The 20680-nt window shown below is 36.5% G+C and overlaps 1 protein-coding gene across 3 annotated transcripts in view; it reads left to right on the top strand.

Annotated features, from left to right (window-relative positions):
- CNTLN (centlein) overlaps positions 1-20680 on the top strand; it is a 187176-nt gene that overhangs the window by 33157 nt on the left and 133339 nt on the right. For 2 of the 3 annotated variants that reach the window (XM_052701101.1, XM_052701102.1), the window contains 2 exons: positions 14484-14618; positions 15207-15386. In XM_052701101.1, the coding sequence (XP_052557061.1) occupies positions 14484-14618; positions 15207-15386 (315 nt within the window). Of the gene's footprint in view, positions 1-14483; positions 14619-15206; positions 15387-18039; positions 18148-20680 lie in introns of those variants that run through there. The other variant, XM_052701103.1, reaches the window with a different exon arrangement.

Here is a 20680-nt window from a genome sequence, read left to right as displayed (position 1 = left end):
GTTTTCTGTTCACTTACCTATTAGAGCAAATGAGGCTCTCAGGCTTCTGCATGACTGCAAGAAGCATTATCCACTATCATGAGATTCATCACAAGGAGAAGAGGCTGCTCTTTGAGCTGTCCTGGAAGCTCCCTCACCCGCCAGACTCCAAACTGGGAAGCTTGCATAGGGCCTCAGACAACTTTCAGACTTCTTCTAAATACATGATTCCTGCTTTACACACACACACACACACACACAGAACAGTGCAAAAAACTATGGAAACTTGCACTAACTCGCTGCTGAAGAATACCAAAGAATCACAGACTCGTAGGACTTTGAAGGAACCTCTGGGGATCCCATCAAGTCCAAGCCCCCCGACAAAAGCAGGTTCCCCACAGTAAGTTAAGCAAGACATTATCCGGATGGATTTGGAGTGCCTCTAGAGAAGGAGACTCCACAACCTCTCTGGACCAGCCTGTACCAGTGCTCTATCAGCCTCACAGTAAAGAAGTTCTTCCTCATGTTAGCATGGAACTTCCTGTGGTCCGGTTTGTGATCAGTTTCCCTTGTCCTGGCACTGTACCCCATTGAAAAGAGCCTGGCACCATCCTTTTGGCTCTAGCATTTGAGATACTTGTGAACTGAGATGAGATCCCTTCTCAGCCTTCTCTTCTCAAGTCTGAACAGTCCCAGGTCTCTCAGCCTTTCCTTGTACAGGAGATACTCCAGGCTCCTAATCAACTTTGCAGACCTTCATTGGACTCTCTCTAGAACGCCTCTATGTCTGTTTTTTTTCTGAACTGGAGAGCCCGGAACTGGACACAGTACTCCACACACAGTGGCCTCACCGAGGCAGAGTGGAGAGGGGGGTAACCTCCCTTGTCCTGCTGGCCATGCTCTTTTTGATGCCCGCAGATACCGCCAGCCTTTTTCTTGGCCACAAGGGCACATCTCTGGCTCATGGCCAACCTCTTGTCCACCAGGACACCTTCTCCACAGAGCTCCTTTCCAGAAGCCTCTACCCTGTACTGAGGTGTGAGGTGATGCCATCCCGAGTGTTACACTACACCTGTCCTTCTTACCTATTGCCCTGACATTTTGACGTGGGAGAAGAAGCTGATCTCCACTTTGCCACAGCCACATTCTGTGATAATCTAAGTGGAAAGAAGCTTCTCAAAGTCACAGTCATGTGTTCAAAACACATGCTCAGAACAAGACCAGTTCCAAGACTTGTGTGACCTACTGTGGGGAACGTGCTTTAGCAGGCGTTTGGACTTAAGTCCAGAAGTCCCTTCCAACCCTTGCAATTTTGTGATCCTGTGATAATGCCCAATTTTTCAGAGTCATACTCAGTGGAGTTTTGAATATCAACTAATAAATACTTTCCCAATATGCTCATTGCCAGAAAAAGAGAGAGAGATATTGCTGAACCTCATAATGCTCCTCTCCACCCAGCTCTCTAATCTATCCAGGTCTTGCTCAATAGCAGCAGCCTTTTGGTGTGCCCGTACTCCTCCCAGCTAGGAGTCTAGGACTTTAGACTTGCCCTTGTAGAACCTCGTAAGGCTCCTCTCTGCCCAACTCTCTAATCTTTCTAGATCTCACTGAAAGTTAGTACAGCCTTCTGATATCAGCCACTCTTCCCAACTTTGCATCATCAGCGTACTTGGTAAGGGTGCAGTCTATCTTTCATCCAAGTCATTGATGCTGAACAAGACCTGACGCAGTACTGACCCTGGGAAACACCAATAATTATATGCCTCCAATGAGACACTGCACCACTTACAACTCTCTGAGTTCTTCCAGTCTCCCCTTTTTCAATCCACCTTACTATCTGCTCATCTATCACATGCTTCCTTTGCATCATTACAAGTATTTTGTGGATGACAGCGTCAAAAGCCTTGCTGAAGTCAAGGTAGACAATATCCACTGCTCTCCCTCATTTCCAATCTTGAAATCATAGTTTGCCACCAGTTTGGTTGATCTCCTTGCACTCCTTGCGGTGCAATTTTTCTGTCAGACCGTTTCTCCGACTTGTCAAGTTACTTCTGCATGGCAGTGGAGCCTTGATCCTTCAGTTCCTAGTTTTGCCATCAGCATCACAGTAAGGGTACACTCTGTCCTTTCATCCAGATCGTTAGTGAATCATAAAATCATTTGAGTTGGAGGGGACCCTTAAGGATCATATAGTTCAACCCTCCTGCATTGAGTGGGGACATGTCCTGTTAGGTGAGGTTGCTCAGAGCTCTGTCCAGCAAGACCTTGAATGTCTTGAAAGGTTGCCACCTCTCTGGGCAACCTGTCCTAGTTCCTCACCACTTTTATTGTAAAAGATTGTTTCCTTATATTTAGTTTGCATCTCAGTTGGCTTTCTGGGCACATTGCTGGCTCACGTCCATCTTGCCATCCACCAGTAGCCCAAGTTGTTTTCTGTGGCGCTGTGCTCTATCTTTTCATCTCCAAGCTTGAGTTGATAGTGGAGGTTGCCATGACCATGGTGCAAGACCTTGAACTTAGCTTTGTTGAACCTCATGAGGTTCTTCTGGGCTCACTTCTGGAGCTTGTCTAGGTCCTTGTGGATAGCATCCAGTCCCTTGGGCATGTTGACTGCACCCTACTGCTTGGTGTTATTCACAAACTTGCTGAGGGTGCACTTGATTGCACCATCAACGTCGTTGATGAAGATATTAAAGAGCATTGATCCCAGTACTGAATCAGACACCACTTGTCTCTGATGTGCATCTTGATCTATTGACCACCACTATCTGGGTGTGATCTTGCAACCGGTTCCTTTTATCGAAAATTCCACCAACCAAATCCTTATCTTTCAGATTTGGAGAGAAGGATGTTACAGGGAACTGTGTAAAATTCCTTAAGTCCAGATGAATTTCCTCCAACTTCTGATTGCTTTTACTAAGGACTTACTTGTTTTAAAGGAGGTGTACATTGTTTAGGCAGTAGAATAAACTACAGTTTCAAGAACTTTCCTTCTTTTGATTTGTTCATACTAAAGCTTATGCACCTGCTATCTGACTAGAAACACTCATTAAGTGTTGATAACCTTTTTATTTTGTATTGTTTTATTTTTCTATTATTAGGCTGTCATGGTTGTAGATGTAATTTGTAATGTTTCTAGTTCTTCTATGCACATCATATTTATTAAACAGCAGCACATGGCTATTCCTGCATTTCTACCATATCCTTGCCTGAAAGAAGATACCTGCTGAAGAAGCTTGTGGGGATGTGTGTGCTTTAATGTGCTTTTAAAGAGGACTTCCCGTGATTGCAGCGTTTGAACCTGTAGCGTATGACTCCATGAGATTGCTGTCTGAGTTTGCAGATCAGTTTTGCAAACTAAAATTGAAATTGGTCACAAATCTAAAATTGATTGTGTGCAATATAGCAACAGTCTGTAACTGGAGATAGGCTGGATTAGTTACTAGACACAGTAACTAGTATCAAGGAAAAGATGCAGCCAGAGGAAGGAGAGCTTGGCAATACAATGGGAAGAATTAAGTGGTGTAGAGAATGGAAGCTACTATTTTGGTGATAGTGGCAGCTGAAACATGTCACAGTAAAATGATTTCATACAGTTTCCAATCGTGTATCATTGATGAGATTGTGAAATTTGATGTCAGATGCTAGTGCTGTACATAAAAGCTATAAACAGTGGAGGTAGCGTTGGCCTTGCCTCATCAAATTGCTGAGGTGCCACTGGACTGTTTTCTGAATTTATGGATTGTTCTTAGTGGTTTGGAGCCAGCTGGCTTAGATAACAAAATAGTGAAAATCATTCTCATTTTGTCTTTCTGGGTTTGTTCTTTGTTCATTTAAGGGAAAATATATTATTTTTGTCATTGACTTGCAAATACATTGCTTATGGAAATGTCAATTTTGACAGTAATAACACTAGAAATTCTTTTCTGTGAAGTACAGATAGCAACAATTGAAACTTACATGTTGCAGTCTACCAAATCTATATTACCTCTAGAAAGGTGAGATTGTCCAGTTATTTTCTATTGGTTTTACCTTCCTCCTCATGCATCACATAGAAATTTCAGTTGCAACTTTAACATTTTTGAAAGAATATTATTTTACTAGGAATTTCAGTGGCCACTTGTCAGTTGATTGTACAAATCCACTCAGACTGTGGGGGAAAAAAAGACAAACAAATGATGATTCTTGTAGATTTACATGTGTGTAAGCTGGTGTTCCTGATAGAAACAGCAACAAAACCCTAGAAGGGCAACATGGGATATCTGAGAGTTCTTGAGCAATATGAGAGTTCTGTTATACTCTGCTTAGAGTTTATCCTGACATGCCTAGAAGCCCAGTTAAAATGACTGTAAATAGTAGATAATGTTCCTCATGCCGTAAATATGGTAAATTTGGTATTTACTACTAAAAATTAATTTAAATTTTTTTGTACTGAGATAATTCAACTGGTCGAAGATGTTCCTTTTTTTTAGGAAATTACTGAAAATCTTCTAATGTAATTAATTTAGAAATATAAGTAATATAGTTTTTGATTGCTATTTAACTAAATAAATCTGACTCCTTTGATCTTGGTGGATGAATTGTGATTCCGCTATTATTACCGTCATTTTTATTTTCTGTGACTAATATCATTAAGTCATAGAATCAAAATCAGTTTGGCTGGAGAAGACCTCAAGTTCAGTTATCAACTTGACCTACCAAGTTTCTTCACTATCGTGTCCTTTAGCACCACAGAATGTAGTGTTGTGTCCTTGCCACATATGCAATTTCTGATTTTATAGTTTTTATAACTAGAGTCTTTATGTGAATATATCATTTTCCTAGAATTTGATTTGTTCTTCTTCCAAAGGCTTACTGCTGCAGATATTTTTTTCATTCTCCTTTTTGCTTTGAAAATGTTTCCTTCCTGATCTATCTAATGTATAATATTTGTGTATGTGCAAGAAATAGATCACTGGGTGCTGTCATATATGGCTTTTTCTTTTTCCCTCTTCTTTGTTTCTCATTTAAAGTAAGGTGAGATTTTGAAAGAATACATTAAAGTAACATAAACTGTTGCTTAAGAGGACAATATGGGAACTGAAATTCAGTTTTTGCTATTTATGAAACGGATAGATTAAATTATCTTCTTCTGTTTATCTTAGATGATGAAATTATAGATGAACAAAAGTAGCTATAAACATTTTTTTGTCTTTATAACAATTCTAATTAATTAGGTTTCAATTTTGGTTCGATGGAACTAAAGCTAATCTTTTTGTCCTAGACCTTGTAATGTTTCAAAACCTTATCAACTGATTATACTCCAGAGTGGTTAAAACAGGACTAGTTTGCCTCATTATCTCTACTTGAAAATCTTCGGCTTGTTGTACAAATCTATACTAAAGCCTCCTTAAGGGGTCCAATTGGAAAAAGCATCATTCTCCCGTCAAGCACTAATTAATGCTAATAATTTTTTTCTTAAATTTTGTATTTTCACTTGATTATTTTTCTTTGTAATAATATGCTGCTATTAGATTAAGACAAACATATACTTTTATTATTACCATCTTAACATTTTATTTCCAGTTGCATGAAGCATTGCTTATTCTTGTGTAATGGAGGATATGGGAATAATTTCAGTAATAGAGGTTCGGCTAGTTGTGTCAGCAGTGATGAGATTATGTGGAGTTTGTAAACTTTGCAAGAAAGTTTCTCCAGTGAAGGAGACTTATAAATACTGCAATCAAACTGTATTTAGTTTATTTATATTTCCTTTAGTGAAACAATTTTTTTTACATTACAAGGTTAGTTTAATTTTGAGAAGATTAAGCTGAATTTTATTTTCCCTTGAAGGACATGGTAGATGAAGATTCAGGATTTTTATTTGAAATACAGGGAGATTTCCTCAACTTCAAGACAGGAGTAGTAAAAAGAAGCATGATGTGCCTTTTGAGTTTAGGTACTGTCAATATGAATCTGCTGACCACCCTTAAGAAGGGGCTTGTCAGAGGAGTTAATTATAGCAACAGCTTCTTCATTCCTGCACCTGATCTGGCAATGTTGATGTATGTGAGTGTAATGAAATACTGCTGTCATAAGACTAAACACTTTTGGGTGTCCTTTTCTGGAAATCTCGCAGTCATGCCCAGTTCCACAGACAAAGACTAGAACTGACCTTCTGCAGGCCTTGCTGGTGTAGGAAAAATAAAACCAGTGCTCTCAAGATCATGCTCTGCAATGAAGAGAAGAGAGGAGCTCAGCTTAGTAGATTATTGGTTTTGATTTGAAATTAGTGGGATGAAAGAAGGAGATGGGATTTTCTCCTGCCTGACCTGGAGGGCTGGACTGCTGTACTGCTGCTTTGCAGTACATCATTTCAAAACATAGCAGCTAAGTAGAGAAGATGGAGTAGAGAAAGAATCAATAGGTTGGTCTGTGCTGCTTTACTGTACAGTGTTAGAAATACTATAGAAAATCTAATCTGGCCTGGTGTTGAGAGGCACTAGACAAAAGAGATGGTTAAGGAAATGCTTAAGGTGATGTTAGTGGTGATATCGGGAGATTGTCATGTGGATTGCTTTGTCATTGTAGTAGTTATCTCAAGAGCTGCCCTTAGAGGAAAACAGGCAGATTTTCAGCATTGCTGCCTGATTGCAGAATCAAAATTGTGTTCTTGTGAAAAGGTTCCTCTAAGTGGAAGGAACTTGTAACTCTTGTGTTAGAGACAGCAAACCTATTTATGGTAACTGTGCCAGAAGCAGTATTTGGCTTCCATTATCAGTACTAAAACACAGCTGCTGGCAATAGTTGTGTTACACATGAGCAGGTGAGGGTAAGGACTAAAGGTAAGAAGTGAAGAGACTAGCAAGACTTTATTTCTTATGAGTAAGAAAAAGTGAGCTCTGCTAGGTAGCTGGTAGGAGGGGCATAGGTGGAAAGCAGTGGTACACATAATGTTTTGTTGGTGCTATCATGTACTTAGATTGCTGGCAATAAATAGTTATTTTCATGCTAGTGAAAGTGAGATGCTCGAGTTGCAAGGCTGTACGATGTCACTGCATTAATTCCTGCAGTATTTACCGCATCTATTGAAATACTGAGAAATTCTGTTGGGTAAATACAGGTAAGAAAGCAAACTTCGCTGAAGACACCAAATTAGTCATATCAGACTAGCCTAAAGAGGGCAGTGGGGAACGGTGTTTGTAATGGATTACACTCTATAAACCTACCTTAATCTGTGGGTTAGGTGAGAATTCAGGTGCAAGACCAACTAGTGATAGAGGAGTTGCAAAGTGATGTAATTTAATCATATTTCTGATCTGCTTCTCTGTAAAACCATTTTACCTGATATTTTTTCAATGAAAGTGCTGTAAAGGATCTTGCTTTCTTCTTTCAACTGGAGAAAAGATCTGCCTTGTTTTTACCTACCCTTTGCATGCTAGAGAAACATTTGAACAGACGGCAGAAGAGATTTCTTTCTTGTGTATGTCTTCAACTTTAATTCACATCTGTTGTTGGTAGAAACAGAAGTTCAAAAATTCTTATTAATAATTGGATTGTATTTGCTGATGTTTTTTGGCAGCTTCGTACTTCTTTTTTCAGGTAAATCCTTAGAACTGTTTAATTTTGGAGTTTTGGAAAGTACAGAACACTATAAAAGCAAATGTTTGATGGTAGGGAAATTAAGCAGTCTCCTGCACTTCAATTCTCCTCTCCTTGTTTTTTTTCTTTTTTTTTTTTTTTTCCTTTAAGATTGTTACAGCTTAAGGGAAAATATGAAAAATAGGAATTAATAATGAGATATGTATAATACTGTTGCACGAGTTACATTTTAATCCACTATACATGTCAGTTGTGTTTTTTCTTCCCCTGGTTTTTTCCTGGCCTTGTCAGGAGTCAAGTTCTCAGTTGAACAGGTATCTGAATACAGTCATGCTTTGTTAAGGGTACTGTAAAACCAGTTAGCTTTGTCAGCATTTTAGTTTTGGAGTTGTATGGAGTAAAAAATAATTGCATTTTGTGTCATAGATGGCTAGAGTCATTTTGACTCTGAAAGGACAGCATACAGATTGCAAAATAGCACATATGCCGTCTATAACAAACAGCATGAATTATTTACATAGAATTTCTGTTTATCAGAAAATAAAGACTGGATTTCTTTAGTTTGAGTTTGTTTTTTTCTTTAGTTAGTTCTCTTCTTCTGAGGACACTGTACCTGAATATTGTTGGGAATATTATATGTTAAACATGCTTCTGAGTGTTCAATTTTAGAAAAACAAGAAATAATGAAGTTGAAAAATATAAAGAGAAATTTGAGAATATGAGAAGGAAAGCTGTGAAATGTTGCTGATTTAATTCTTCCTGGGAAAAAAAGAAAATTGGAAGGGAAGAGAGAAATTTGGGAGCATAAGTTAATCTCAAGTAGCTGCTGTAGAAAAAAAGGTGTTGGAAGTGGGGAGAATATACATGTAGATGTTGAAGGAGAAATTTTGAAGAAAAGCATTTTAAAAGAGAATATTTTCACTTTTATTTAATGGGTAATAGAATAATGTATGTAGTAAATTACTTTCACTTAAAGATGTCAGTTTCAATAAAAGTTGCTGTATTGAATAAATATTTCATTTTTTTTACTAGTTATCTTGTTTATGCTCATTTTTATCTTCTTTAGGGCACATTATAAGTATACTACTGCACTTTTCTTTAGTATTGGAAATGGAATGCATGTCCTTTTATTACAATCATCGATGGGGACTTAAATTGAAATGTAGAGGCATCAAGTTTTTCATTAAAAGCTTCATCAGCCTGTTGTAGAAATCAGTTGTCCTGTGATATTTCTGTATCTTTATCATCACTAATGAAGGATATATATGTTGTCTTTCTGTTTTGGTAGGATGTTTTTTAGGGATATCTTGATAAACTATCAATAGATGTGAGTTAACTTGTTGACATGAAATACACCCTGCTTTTATCTAGCTAGGCATACCAATTCAATGATATATTTTGATCCAGTTTTGTATTGCAGTATCATGGGTATCTTTCTCCTCTCAAGAACATCAATTCCCCCTCTTATGCAGTGATCGTAAGTACGGCTGTTGTTTCATAGTTGTTTCTGTGTACAAAATGTAATGTTTAAATATCTTTCATTGACGACTGGAAGTTCAGTGATGGTGTCTATGACAACACAACATCAAATAGCATATACAATGACCAAGAGTAATAGACTTTCTTTCTTTTGGAACAAACTCCTAACATTAGTTATATCTTTACTGTCATTTCCACTGTCTTGCATGAGATACCATGCTGTCTAAATTCCTATTAGATAAAAATAAAATGTAGTTAAAAATGTATATCTTTTTGTGAATTAATTCACAACAAACATTGACTGAAAATTATAGCAACCTCTGAACTGTTTCCTTTCAAAGTCAGAACTAGAAGAACTCTTTCCCATTGCTTTAATCTGTTTCCTAGAATGTGATTTTGCTTCTTTTGATATGAAAGTATTTAAATAAAAGTAGTTATTTCTAGTACATAATTGGACATTATTGGGGTGGGGCAGGGGAAAACACCTTTATTTTGTTAATGAGGTGCCATGGGAAAGGGTAAAAATGAATTCTAGAATGACATTTTTCCAAATATCAGATCTATTCTAGCAGATCACAGAGTTGTTTTTTTTTTTTTTCTTTGTATACACTGTTGCTGGAGCATTCTGGACATTGACAGTGTAGAAATGGTACTCTTTGGTTCTTCTCAGCTGATCTCTTTGGTTTTCCTTAGAGTGATTTCACATCTTTGTTGTATTTGCAAGCTTGTCTATGGAGAAACCTTTGGAAGTGTCTTATTTATATTCAGAAGTTCTTGTGCTGTAGAATGTCAACAGCCTATTGAACTTTGCTGTTATCTTGTTGTATTCAAATAAGCATGACTGCAGTCAATGCAAAATTTGAGATTGTTCTTCTGTAGCATTAACCTGTATTTTATATTATCTAGACAAAAACAATGGAAACTGCAGAACTTGGTGAATTCTTGATGTGTGTTTTTGTGTGGCAAAATACTGTCATATGAATGAATGCCCCATGTGCTTGACCACGTATATATTGTTTTTCTGGTTCACTTGTCTCACTTGGCTACCAGGGTGGGATAGTCTTACAGGAGCGCTGCTTGTATTCTCCGCTGTAAGAAGTGAATCTTTACTCACTTCCTTTTACTGTACATGTAATCCATTGTTTGAGGAAGCAAAATGTAAGAACAGCTGTGCAGGCTAAGGCAGATGATAATTTACTTAATTATCTGTATCTTAGAAATTCTTCTTTATGACTTATTTCTACCAAATCATAGCTCATGAATAGTACTCCTGTTTGCTGGTTTTGTGGTTTTTTTTTTTTTTTTTCTTTATAAGCATATGATATGAATGGGTGGGATAGTAAAAGTTCAGTTTGCTTGGAAGAAAAGATCAGAGCATACAGAATGTCACTCAGGAAATGCCTCAAAACATAATAGGATTTTTTCCATGAAGGTATAGCTTGCCTAAATAATGCTTCAATGCTGCATAGTAGATGACTTTGTAGAAAACCCAGGTGAGTTAGCTGAGTGATTGATATGGTGTAGTTGCCATTTGATTGATATAAAGTCTTACATGGGTCAATTGTTGGGATAAGTAATTACAGTGTGAGTCTAATTCAAGATTATCTGTCTGATTATGCTGCAAAGTATGCAAAGTAAGTAGCTTGTTTGAGTTTAAAATTCCGTGATAGCAGTATTCAACAAGCATTTGAAATTACTAGTTTCACTTCTGTAGTATTTTCATGCCTTTGTTATTATCCACACTGCTGGAAAGCATTGCATTACAAACTGCAGATCTGATTTTGCTTTTTGAATGTATGTGTATGTTGAGTATATGCATACACTTGCATAACATACATGCTTAACATATGCTTTATATATATGCATAATTTCAACACAATTTAAGCTTGTGTACACTAGAAGAGCTAGAGCTAAACTTGGAGGTTTTGTGGATGTATATTTGTGAATCGTAAACTCTACTGAACAGGTGTTTTTGAGTGGATAGTGTTCTTTTAGTATATACTTGTCCTGTTAAACACTCCTTTGAGTCTTCCTTCTACCTCATTATTACTTGAGGTAGATATTAATAACGAGGTAGAAGGAAGACTCAAAGGAGTGACTTACATGAATTCTGTTAGAAATAGGGGATTGGGAGGGAAGCAAACGAAATAAATAATGCTTTCAGTGGTAATACAGATTCATACTTTTAAAAAAATGTGACTTAATGATTATTTGCCAGCAACAGTTTGTTCCTGTAACTGTAATAATGTCTGAACAAGTATTTCGCTTTTTGAAGTTAAGTATGTCTGGAAGGTTCAGAATATGCAAGAAAGGAGTCTTTGATTAAGCTTACATTTCTTAATTTCTCAGTCTCTTCTTTAATGTCTGCTTAATGCATGCTCTCTGTCTTGCAGTAAATCCAGCCTACCTTCTAAGGACAAAAATACGAGTATTCTTATCAAGGAGACAAGAATTTAAATAAAAGAGCAAACAGAAAAAAAAAAAAAAAACAGAAGCCCAAACTGGTTGAGTTTGTTTTACATGGTTATGGAAAACTATTTCTAAGTAAATTAGAAAAATGCACAAGCTGATTTTTAGTATATCACCTATGTGCTTTTATGTTCATGCATTATACATGCATGAAGTTTGATTACGCACATATACCTGCGTATATATAAATCAAATCTGAAATACTTTGTGCATTCCTCTAAACTTGTGAGTAGTACTTCAAAACAATGTCATTATTTGAATATTGTGAAATTAGAATAACACATTCGCACTGAACTTGTGGATAAATGGTAGCATCTTATATAAGAAATCATCCAAAGTAAGAAGGATCATTTATTGTGTTATGTTTCTGAAGAAAGTTTCTTGCACATTTCTGAATTCTGGCTTATCCTTATCTTGGAAGAAAAGGAAGAATGATTATGAACCCCTAATTTTAGGTAAACATTAACTTTATTCTTTTTATTTAAAATGCCAGTGCAGTAGAATGGGTCTCTGCAGGGGAGTTAGTTATATTATAAAAATAAACAACTATGTTAGCGTTTTGAGGTTTAATTATCAAATAAACACTTTTAAATAGAAACTAGTTCAGTGTACTTACATTTGAGTCTTAAAGTAACAAAGTGACAGAACTGTTTGTAAAAAGATGTTATTAATGAAATTTTCTGAGTAATTTTTTTCTGACTTGTTGGTCAGTTTGAATTAATAGTATATGAGGAAAAATTTCAGAATGTCAGAATAAGGTTCCTATATTTCCTTTCACTTCTCTTGATTTTGCTTTAATTTTTCCATTCTCTTTCATTCAAATTCATTCTTTTCCAGATTCTATGGAGTCCTATTAGAAAGTCTGTCATCTTGTATTTTCTTTGAATTCTCCCATGGATTCTATTTTTTTCTTCATTTTTTTCCCTTATTTCTTTTTTTAACTTTTTGATTTTGTTATGAAAGAATAAAATATCCCTCATGTCTCCCTGTGCTGTTCACTAGACATTATCTGTTTCTGGTTTGTTTTCAGTGTTTGCTACATGTGCTAGCTGTACTGCATTCCCTTTCTCAGTATGCCAAATCAGTTCAAAGGTTTGTTCTTTCCTGAAAAATATTTTCACTTTGCAGTGCAGTGTTTTTCATTTTGTAATAAATGTGCCATATTAAGAACAAAGTTTGGAAGGATAAATGAATACCTGTATATGGAAGAACGATGTACACAAAACATTTGAGGGTTGGTGGTAGGAGAAAAAAAAGAATAATAAAAACATTTGCAAGATTGTGAGGAGATGATGTGTAGAAAAGGAGTAGAGGTCTACACAAGAGAAGCAGAGATTTGCTGTAACTCAGCAGGAGTTAAAGATCTCTGCTAAAAAGTAAAGGATGGAACGGATGAAGCCAAAGATATAATCCACAAAATGAAACTGTGATACATTTAATGACTAAGACTTTTTCTAAATACATAGATTAATGTCACTGCACATCTTTCTGATGCCTTAGTATCAATGTAGCTCAATAGTGGCTTAAATGATAATAATGAAACAACTCTGACCATCATCAAATATGTGAAATCAGTGCTTTTTATATGTTTTAACTCCAGGAATACTGAAAAAGTTGTTTTTAATGTTAAACTAGTTGTTAGATATTTCAGCGTAATGCCTAGGAGGACAGAGAAGAAGATTTCTATTTCATGGCGAGGCTGGTGTTCAGAAACAGATTTTCAAAATTGCCCCATCTATCTGTGAGGATTGTGGATAGCTTGCTGGTACAGCGTGGAGGCTTTGGATACCATAGCACAGACACTGTAAAGCATTTAATCAAGCTCTGCCTGCCCTTGCATAGCTTGCTTTGTGTTCATGGCTGCTACCTGCACTCTGTAGGTTTCTTTTGTAGGTGAATTACTTAGTGTTTTTTGGTGACATAGATAGTGTTAGTGCTATTGATATAGGTACTGTTTGTCCTTACTTTCACTTGCTGGTTTAAAAGCAGTGGTTATTGGATCACTTTCAGCTGTATTATTTGATGCATGTTATTTTTTTTTCTTAATATGTTTTTCTTTTTTGTGTCTGACATTGTATGAAGCAGAATTAACCATTTGGAACTTGCAAACCTTCTGAACACATACTTCCTTCTGTTAACCATTTTTTCATGTTTCTGAATGTGTTTCATTTAGATAGTATATGAAAGAGAAAGCAGTTGTGTTTTTACCCTGAGGCAACAGCTTCTTCCACAGTTATTACAGCATTATTACTATGAAAATGATGTATATAAATGCTATTTTGATTAGTGCAAGGGGCACAACAGTCTGGAATTAAAACATGCTCCTGAGGAAAAATGTGGAGTGCTGCTTTATGTATTAAAAACTGGAGATGCTTCAATGCAAACGTCTCAAAAATAAAAAGCAAGAACCTAACAAGAACTAAGAAAGTTCAAACTGTTTTTTCTAATGGTGTTGAGATTTTGCTGTGTGGTAGTTGCCATTGTTTTGCTTACTTGAGCTTCAAATTCAATTAGATGTATTTTCTTTCATATTGTGATATAATTTTTCTGGCTTCCTCACTTGATTTTTTCTCTTCATGAATTTTGGAGAGTTTTCATCTCTATGTTGTGAATGGATTTTTGGTGTGTTCAAAGTGCAAGCCAAAAACTATTTTTAATGTAATCCTCAACCACAAATATAATTTGTACAAATGACTGTCTTTTTCTAAGCTTCACTGGATGATTTCTGTTCATTTCTGAACTTAATGGATTTTTTTGTTCAGTAGCAGCAAATATTTAGTTCCCCATTACTGTGTTTTATGTTTATGGCGCAGTTTTGGGTATGGTTGTAGTAGTACTGAAACAAAAAGAATGCTATAAAATTACATACAGTAGATTTTTACATAACTTAGGTCTCAAATGTTTTCAATACATGCATGTTCTTTTTGTAATTGCTTCTTGTCTAGCAGATGTTTTTTTTTTTTTTTTCTTAATAGAGACTCTCAGGCCAGCAGCAAGAGATAAATAACTTAATTCAGAGAAAAACTGCTGTGGATGAAGAAAATGCCTGTTTGAAGAATGAATTCAGTAATTTGAAGCAGAAATTTAAAGATAAAAGCCAAGAACTTAAGGTATATTGACTTGTACATAGTTTTATAAGACTGTAGCTTTGAAGTAGTTCTTTAAGCAGTGTCAGCCTTTGTGGCACAGAAAGTGACAAGCTTGGAGAAAAAATTGCCTTAGGCCTTGCTATACCTTACCGTTTGCTCACATATGAACTCCGAGGAAGATGCTTTAAAGCCAGGAATCCAAGCTTTATAACTTTCAGATAAATAGTTAATGATGGAAATGGAGCAAAGAAAGTAGGAGTGTGAAGATGTGGCTTCTTGTAATTAGATTCTGATGGGACTGGCATTATTAATTGATAAAGCCGAGGTCTGGGAGGATATGTCTGTGTGGGTCTCAAAAATAGCTGGGGACAGCATCAAAGGCAGCTTGATCAATTAATGGGCTCTTTGCAAATGTGTACTCATCAAAGCTGTCATCCAGCTAAAAAATATGACCCTTCCACCTGCATGAAAGAGGCCAATAAAAGTACACAGGTGACCTTGGCCATCAAATATAGAAGAAGCTGCTGTGAGGGTAAAACTGCACAGTTTATATTTGCTGATTAGTTCTCACTTTTTTTGTTTATCGGCCCTTGTGGTACTGTTCTACAGGACACTGAGGAGTGTGCACAGAAGAAAGAAGAGCAAAACAGACTGGTTATAAAAAGCCTGGAAGAGGAAAATAAGGGATTAAATGCTTGCTGTGCTGACCTGCTAAATGACCTGGAGAAACTGAGGAAGCAGGAGGTGCAATGGAAAGCAGAAAAATCTGGCAGTGATGCCCGAATAAAGGTATGAAGTGGAATGGATTCATGGATGTTATTTCAGAAATAACTTCTCCAGACATTTGCACTACAAGTTATTTTTTTTAAATAACAAGTTATGTATTCAAATCTACCAGTGGGGACTTGCATTCATTTACATTCCTTCACTTAAAACCCACAGCTTTTTAAAAATTGATGTTGCAAAGCAGGAATCTGACTTCAAATAGTCATCTTAAAATGTAATCATTAAAAAAATAAAAGATACTGTATTTTAAGTTAAAATATATATGAAATAATAAAAGCTTGAAAGTATTGTCCATTCACAATTTTTTTCTCAGTATATTATTTACTTGCCTATAATTTGGATGCAGTAAACTTGATATTTGTTTTGGAAGAACACATTAAAACTTTAACAGCAGTTTTGAATAAATTGTGTTCTAAACTCCAGAGGGCTTCCCTCTGTGGAGGCCTTATTATTGAATATACTTACACTAAAAAGTTATTTCCATTGTTTATGATAAAAAGAAAAAGGAAATAATTGGATACATTGTACAGAATACTGTATCTTTTATTTAAACGTTACTTTTTCCTGTTAGGAGAAAATTGCCAATTCCTATTTAATTTCTTATTTAAAAAGAAAGTTGCAGAGTATCAGAGTTTTTTATATTGGCTTACATACATGTTAGTGGATCCTTTTATTAAAATGGCTATTGAATTCTTAAAACACTGTTTTCTTTTATGCTATCAATGTACATCACCTTCCAGCATATTAAATATAGCAAATGTGCAATCAGCATGTTGCCCAGAAACATCTTCTCAACTTCACCCCCTCCTGCTTCCCCAGCAATTTAATTGTTTTGTGACACTTCTGATTCTTTTACTTATCAAAAGCCTTTGTACAGAGTTTCATTTAGATTTTTTAACAGTAGAATTAAATGGAATGGTTGTGGTTAAAAGATTACGTGATTTTTCAGAACAGTGATTGGATTGCTGGCAGCTTGAGTGAAATGATTTAATGACCTAGAAGTGTTTTAACATATTTCAAATTGTTTAAAGTATTGCTTGTAATATCTGATAATTTATTGAAAATTATTGTTACCAACACCTCCAATAAAAACGATGAAAATTCCTAATCTGCTTGTTCTTATGGCTACTAGGGCTTGCTAAAAAGAGAAAAGTGCATCACAACCGTATGATTTCAGCAACTGGAATAGGTAGTGTTGGTGTTTTGTATTGGGATGACAATGAAGTTAAGATAGTGCGGCTGAAGAAACTTCGTGAAGAAAGTGCTTCCTGAGCAAACCAGGAATGACATGCAGCTGGATCTCTGCTCAAAATCAAGAAAGAGCTAATTGGGGAACTAATAATTAGTGGAAGCCATGGAAGTAGTGGACATGAAGTTATGACTCTCAAGAGCCTGAGAAGATAAAGAGAGGACAGTAGTACAGTACAGAGCTAGAATTAAGGAGTAGACTTTTCAGCTTGGAAATAGCTGGAAATACGTGGAAATCCCCTGAGCCCTAAGAGCTCAGGAAAAGCTGTCAGGACTTTAAAGACAGCCTCTTCCAAGCCCAGGTGTCTTCCACTGTCATACTCTGGAAAACAGGTGACTGAAAACATGTGGCTGCATCTGGAATGCAGCTTGACTAAGCAGAACTCATCACCAAATGCTAGTGGATGGCAGGAAAATAAAAAACTGTGCAGGCATTGAGTGCTGCATAGGATGAATTCAGAAACATTGCGTGGGCACATAGGAGAAGTGGTAGCCCTTCTGGTGTTGAGGCTTGCAAGTGAGTACAGTTATTAAAAGTAATTTTTTGCACTACTGAAACTGTGAACAAGGAAAATGTAGGCCTTTTCCTGAGAGGAAGTATGGAATAGTGGCAGGAAGCAATAGATAAACCTTACAATATAGGCAGAGTTACAGAAATACCTATCAGCAGTGGATTAAAGTGGGAGACAGTAAAGAATACTTGACTTATACTTGATAACCATGGGATCAGCTGAACTGCTTCCAAGGCTGCTGAAAAGATTAATTCATGTCAAAAGTTGTGGAAATTATGGGAAGTCTCCAATAAAAAGCCAAGTGAACCAAGACCAAAGATGGGTCAGCCTCACTTCAGTCCTTAAGGGTACTACAGAGCAAGTCTTATTGGAATCAATTTCTGGGCACATAATTGAGAAAACAATTATAAGCAATCAGCATGGATTTACCTAAGTCATTCTTGAACAACCCCATTATCTTTTGTGATTAAAATAATTGCATCTGTGAACAACAGAACAGCAGTGAATGTGATTGACCTTAACTTTAGCAAGATTTTTTTTTGCATTGTCTTGCCATTTTCTTATACAGTCTAAGATATTACAGTTGGATGGATGAGTAACAATATGTTAAAAAACAAACACAAGTTTCTGAATACTTGAATTCAAAGGGCTGTGGCTAATAATGATGGGTAGTAATAAGTGGCATAATGCAGTATTAAACTTGGACCTATCTTGACTAATGTCTTCATCAGTGACTTGGAGGAGGAAATAGCAGGCATGTTTGTCAGGTTTGCAGAAACCTGAAGTGAGCAGTTGTATGGGAACTGCTGAATCACGGCCTGAACCTCTGATTGATCACTTGAGCCCAGCAATGAGTCAGCCACGGGAGCACAGGTGAAGGCAATTCTCTTGTGCTGCTGGAAGGGGCAGAGCTTCTCCTAGACCCATATGAGAGCTGACTACCAGAGAAGGATCTCTTTCTGGAGATCCCTCCTCTGGAGTTTTACAGTGAGTCCAGGGCACGGGTAAGCGTTCTATCTATTCTCTTTTGTATAATAACCTGATTAGCCAAACTCTGGTATATTCTGTAATTATAGCATCTGTACATTCATTGATTATATAGCAGTTGATGTGCTTGAGGATACGGCTGCTCTGGAGACCTTTACAGAAATGTGCTGCTTGTGGGGACTTGTGTGTGTGCAAGGCTGTGCGGAGCCATGTTGGAGCTGTGCTTGGAGAGCTGCAGCCTGTGGGACACCCACACAGAACAAGCTGGGGAAGGATGGCGTGCTGTGGGAGGGACCCTGTATGGAGTAGTGGCAGAGTAACCATGGGGGAGCTCGAGAGATGGAGTGTTAAACACTGACTGCAGCCTCCATTCCCCTATGGTTCTCAGAGAGGGGAAGTAGAGAAGAGTAGGTGAGGAAAGTGGTTTCAGTATACTCTTAGATTTCACAGCTCTGGTCCCTTAGCAATTGGCAGTAAATTACATGAATCTCCCTTATCTCCAAGGCCAAGCTGGATGGGGGCTTTGAGCAACCTCTTCTATAAGGAAGTGTCCCTGGCTTTTGCAGAGGGCTTGGAACTAGTTGATTGTAAAGGTCCCTTCCAGTCCAAACCATTCCATGATGGTATGATTATGCTGTGTCTGTTTCGTCCATGATGGTAACTGAGAAGTGATTTCCTTGTCTTTATTTCAACCCATGAGCTGTGTTTTGTTTTTTTGTTTTTTTTTTCATATTTGCTTCCCCTGTCTTGAGGAGGAGTGAGGGTGGCCTAGTAGAGCATAGCTGCCCATCTGAGTTAAACCACCATGTTCTGTGATCTTGATGCCCCCACTTGCACCTTTTTTTCCTATGTGAGGTTAGACAAGTGAATGTACACCTTTTGGTAGTGGACTGTTTAGGTGAAGTTGATTATCTCACAGGGTATTTGGAAAGCTTAATAAGCGTATTAAAAATGCTACCTACAAGAGGGATTTTTTACCATTTTTAAATGGTACATACCCAAAAAGTGTTGTATGTCACTTTTGCAGACTTACTACTAGAAACAGAACTGGGGGTCTGAAATTCAAGTCATAAAAGCAGAGGGGAAAAAACAAACCTGCTGTGTCTTGATTGTCCATTTAATTTAAATTTTAAAAAAGTGCAGACTGGCAGATTTTAAGGGAAGGTGACCTAAAAGACAGTAGAACTGCATAGTGTTTTGTTATTTTCTAGTTGGCAAGGTACTTGTAAGAGTACCTGATGTCTGAAGGTTAAAGCTTTTAAAGACATAGTGAGAGTTGTTCTCTTTTAAAATGAAGCATACTGAGAAACAAATATCTCTGTCAAGAGGAGTCTGGAATTTTAGTTCCTCTGAATAATTAGTTTTGTTAAGATGGGAACTTGAAAAAATGTTCTCAGTTTTGCCAATTCAGAACAAGAAAAAAAAAAAAGAAAACAAAGAAACTGTGTTTAAAAGCAACTTCCCTTGCTGTGTTTGAAGCTACAAGTAAAACCTTAGTTTTAATTCACCTTGAGTTCAAAACCTATGCAAAACTGTGCTTCTCCATGCCTTATCTACATGTATTTCCTTTCATGTTTTATTATTATTTTTTTTTTAATTCATCTTGACTTTGAATTTTTGGAGTTTATTCTTCAGTATGAAGTAAATGAAATGCTTATGTAATGTTTTGCCTTATTGTTCTGCTGTATATCTTCATTTTAGTTTAGTTAGGGTCTTCACTTCTCGTGGGTAGAAGTGAGTAAGAAGTAGACTTAATTTTCATGCTTTGCTTTTGGTACAGTTACGTAGAAGCATCATATCCTTTACTGTTGCTTTTATTTTTCTCAGAAACATGCATTTTCTTCCCCATGAAATAGAATCATAGAATCACAAGGTTGGAAATGACCTATAAGATCATCTTGTCCAACCATCTTCTCATCACCATCACCAGCACAAGCATTAAATATAACTGAGCTACTAGGTATTTTGACAAACTGCATTTTTAAAAGCATTTAATTTAGTATATTTCATAGTATTTTAAAATTTTGGTTGTTATCAGTCAAAATGTACAATTCAAATTAATTTGAAAATCAATTTTAGGAAAATTCACATTTCAGTATGCCTGCTTACACAATTAAACTACTTTCTCAAGTACTGTATCAACTAAAAGGCAATTAGTGAATTCAGGTAATTAAAGAAAATATTTAGGAATTGAACGTAGGAAGTCTAGAGGATTTGATAGTCTTGAATTCCTGACTGGTGCACAAAGATTATACTGAATGCTTCACTATATGATATTACAGTATTTTTCTGTTTCATGGTATGCTGTTTTTAATTTCTACAATTGTATAGCTTTATATAGTTGTATTTCAGACAAAATCAGTTTCTACCTATTCTTTGTATCTTATCCTGCAGTGGATGATGCGAACTTGAGAATTGGTGAGATCAGATTTTTTTCATTTAACTTATACCAGAAGTTCTGCAATTTGTTAGTGCAGTATAGATGATACACAGACAGCATTTTTTCACAGAAAATGTGAGCTACTTTAAATAAACTTTAAAATTTCAAGT

This window comes from Tympanuchus pallidicinctus, unplaced genomic scaffold, assembly GCF_026119805.1.
Source record: "Tympanuchus pallidicinctus isolate F22 unplaced genomic scaffold, pur_lepc_1.0 scaffold4, whole genome shotgun sequence".
Taxonomy (NCBI): domain Eukaryota; kingdom Metazoa; phylum Chordata; class Aves; order Galliformes; family Phasianidae; genus Tympanuchus; species Tympanuchus pallidicinctus.
The sequence above is the reverse complement of the archived record's forward strand: the minus strand, read 5'-3'. Positions and strand labels throughout refer to the sequence as shown.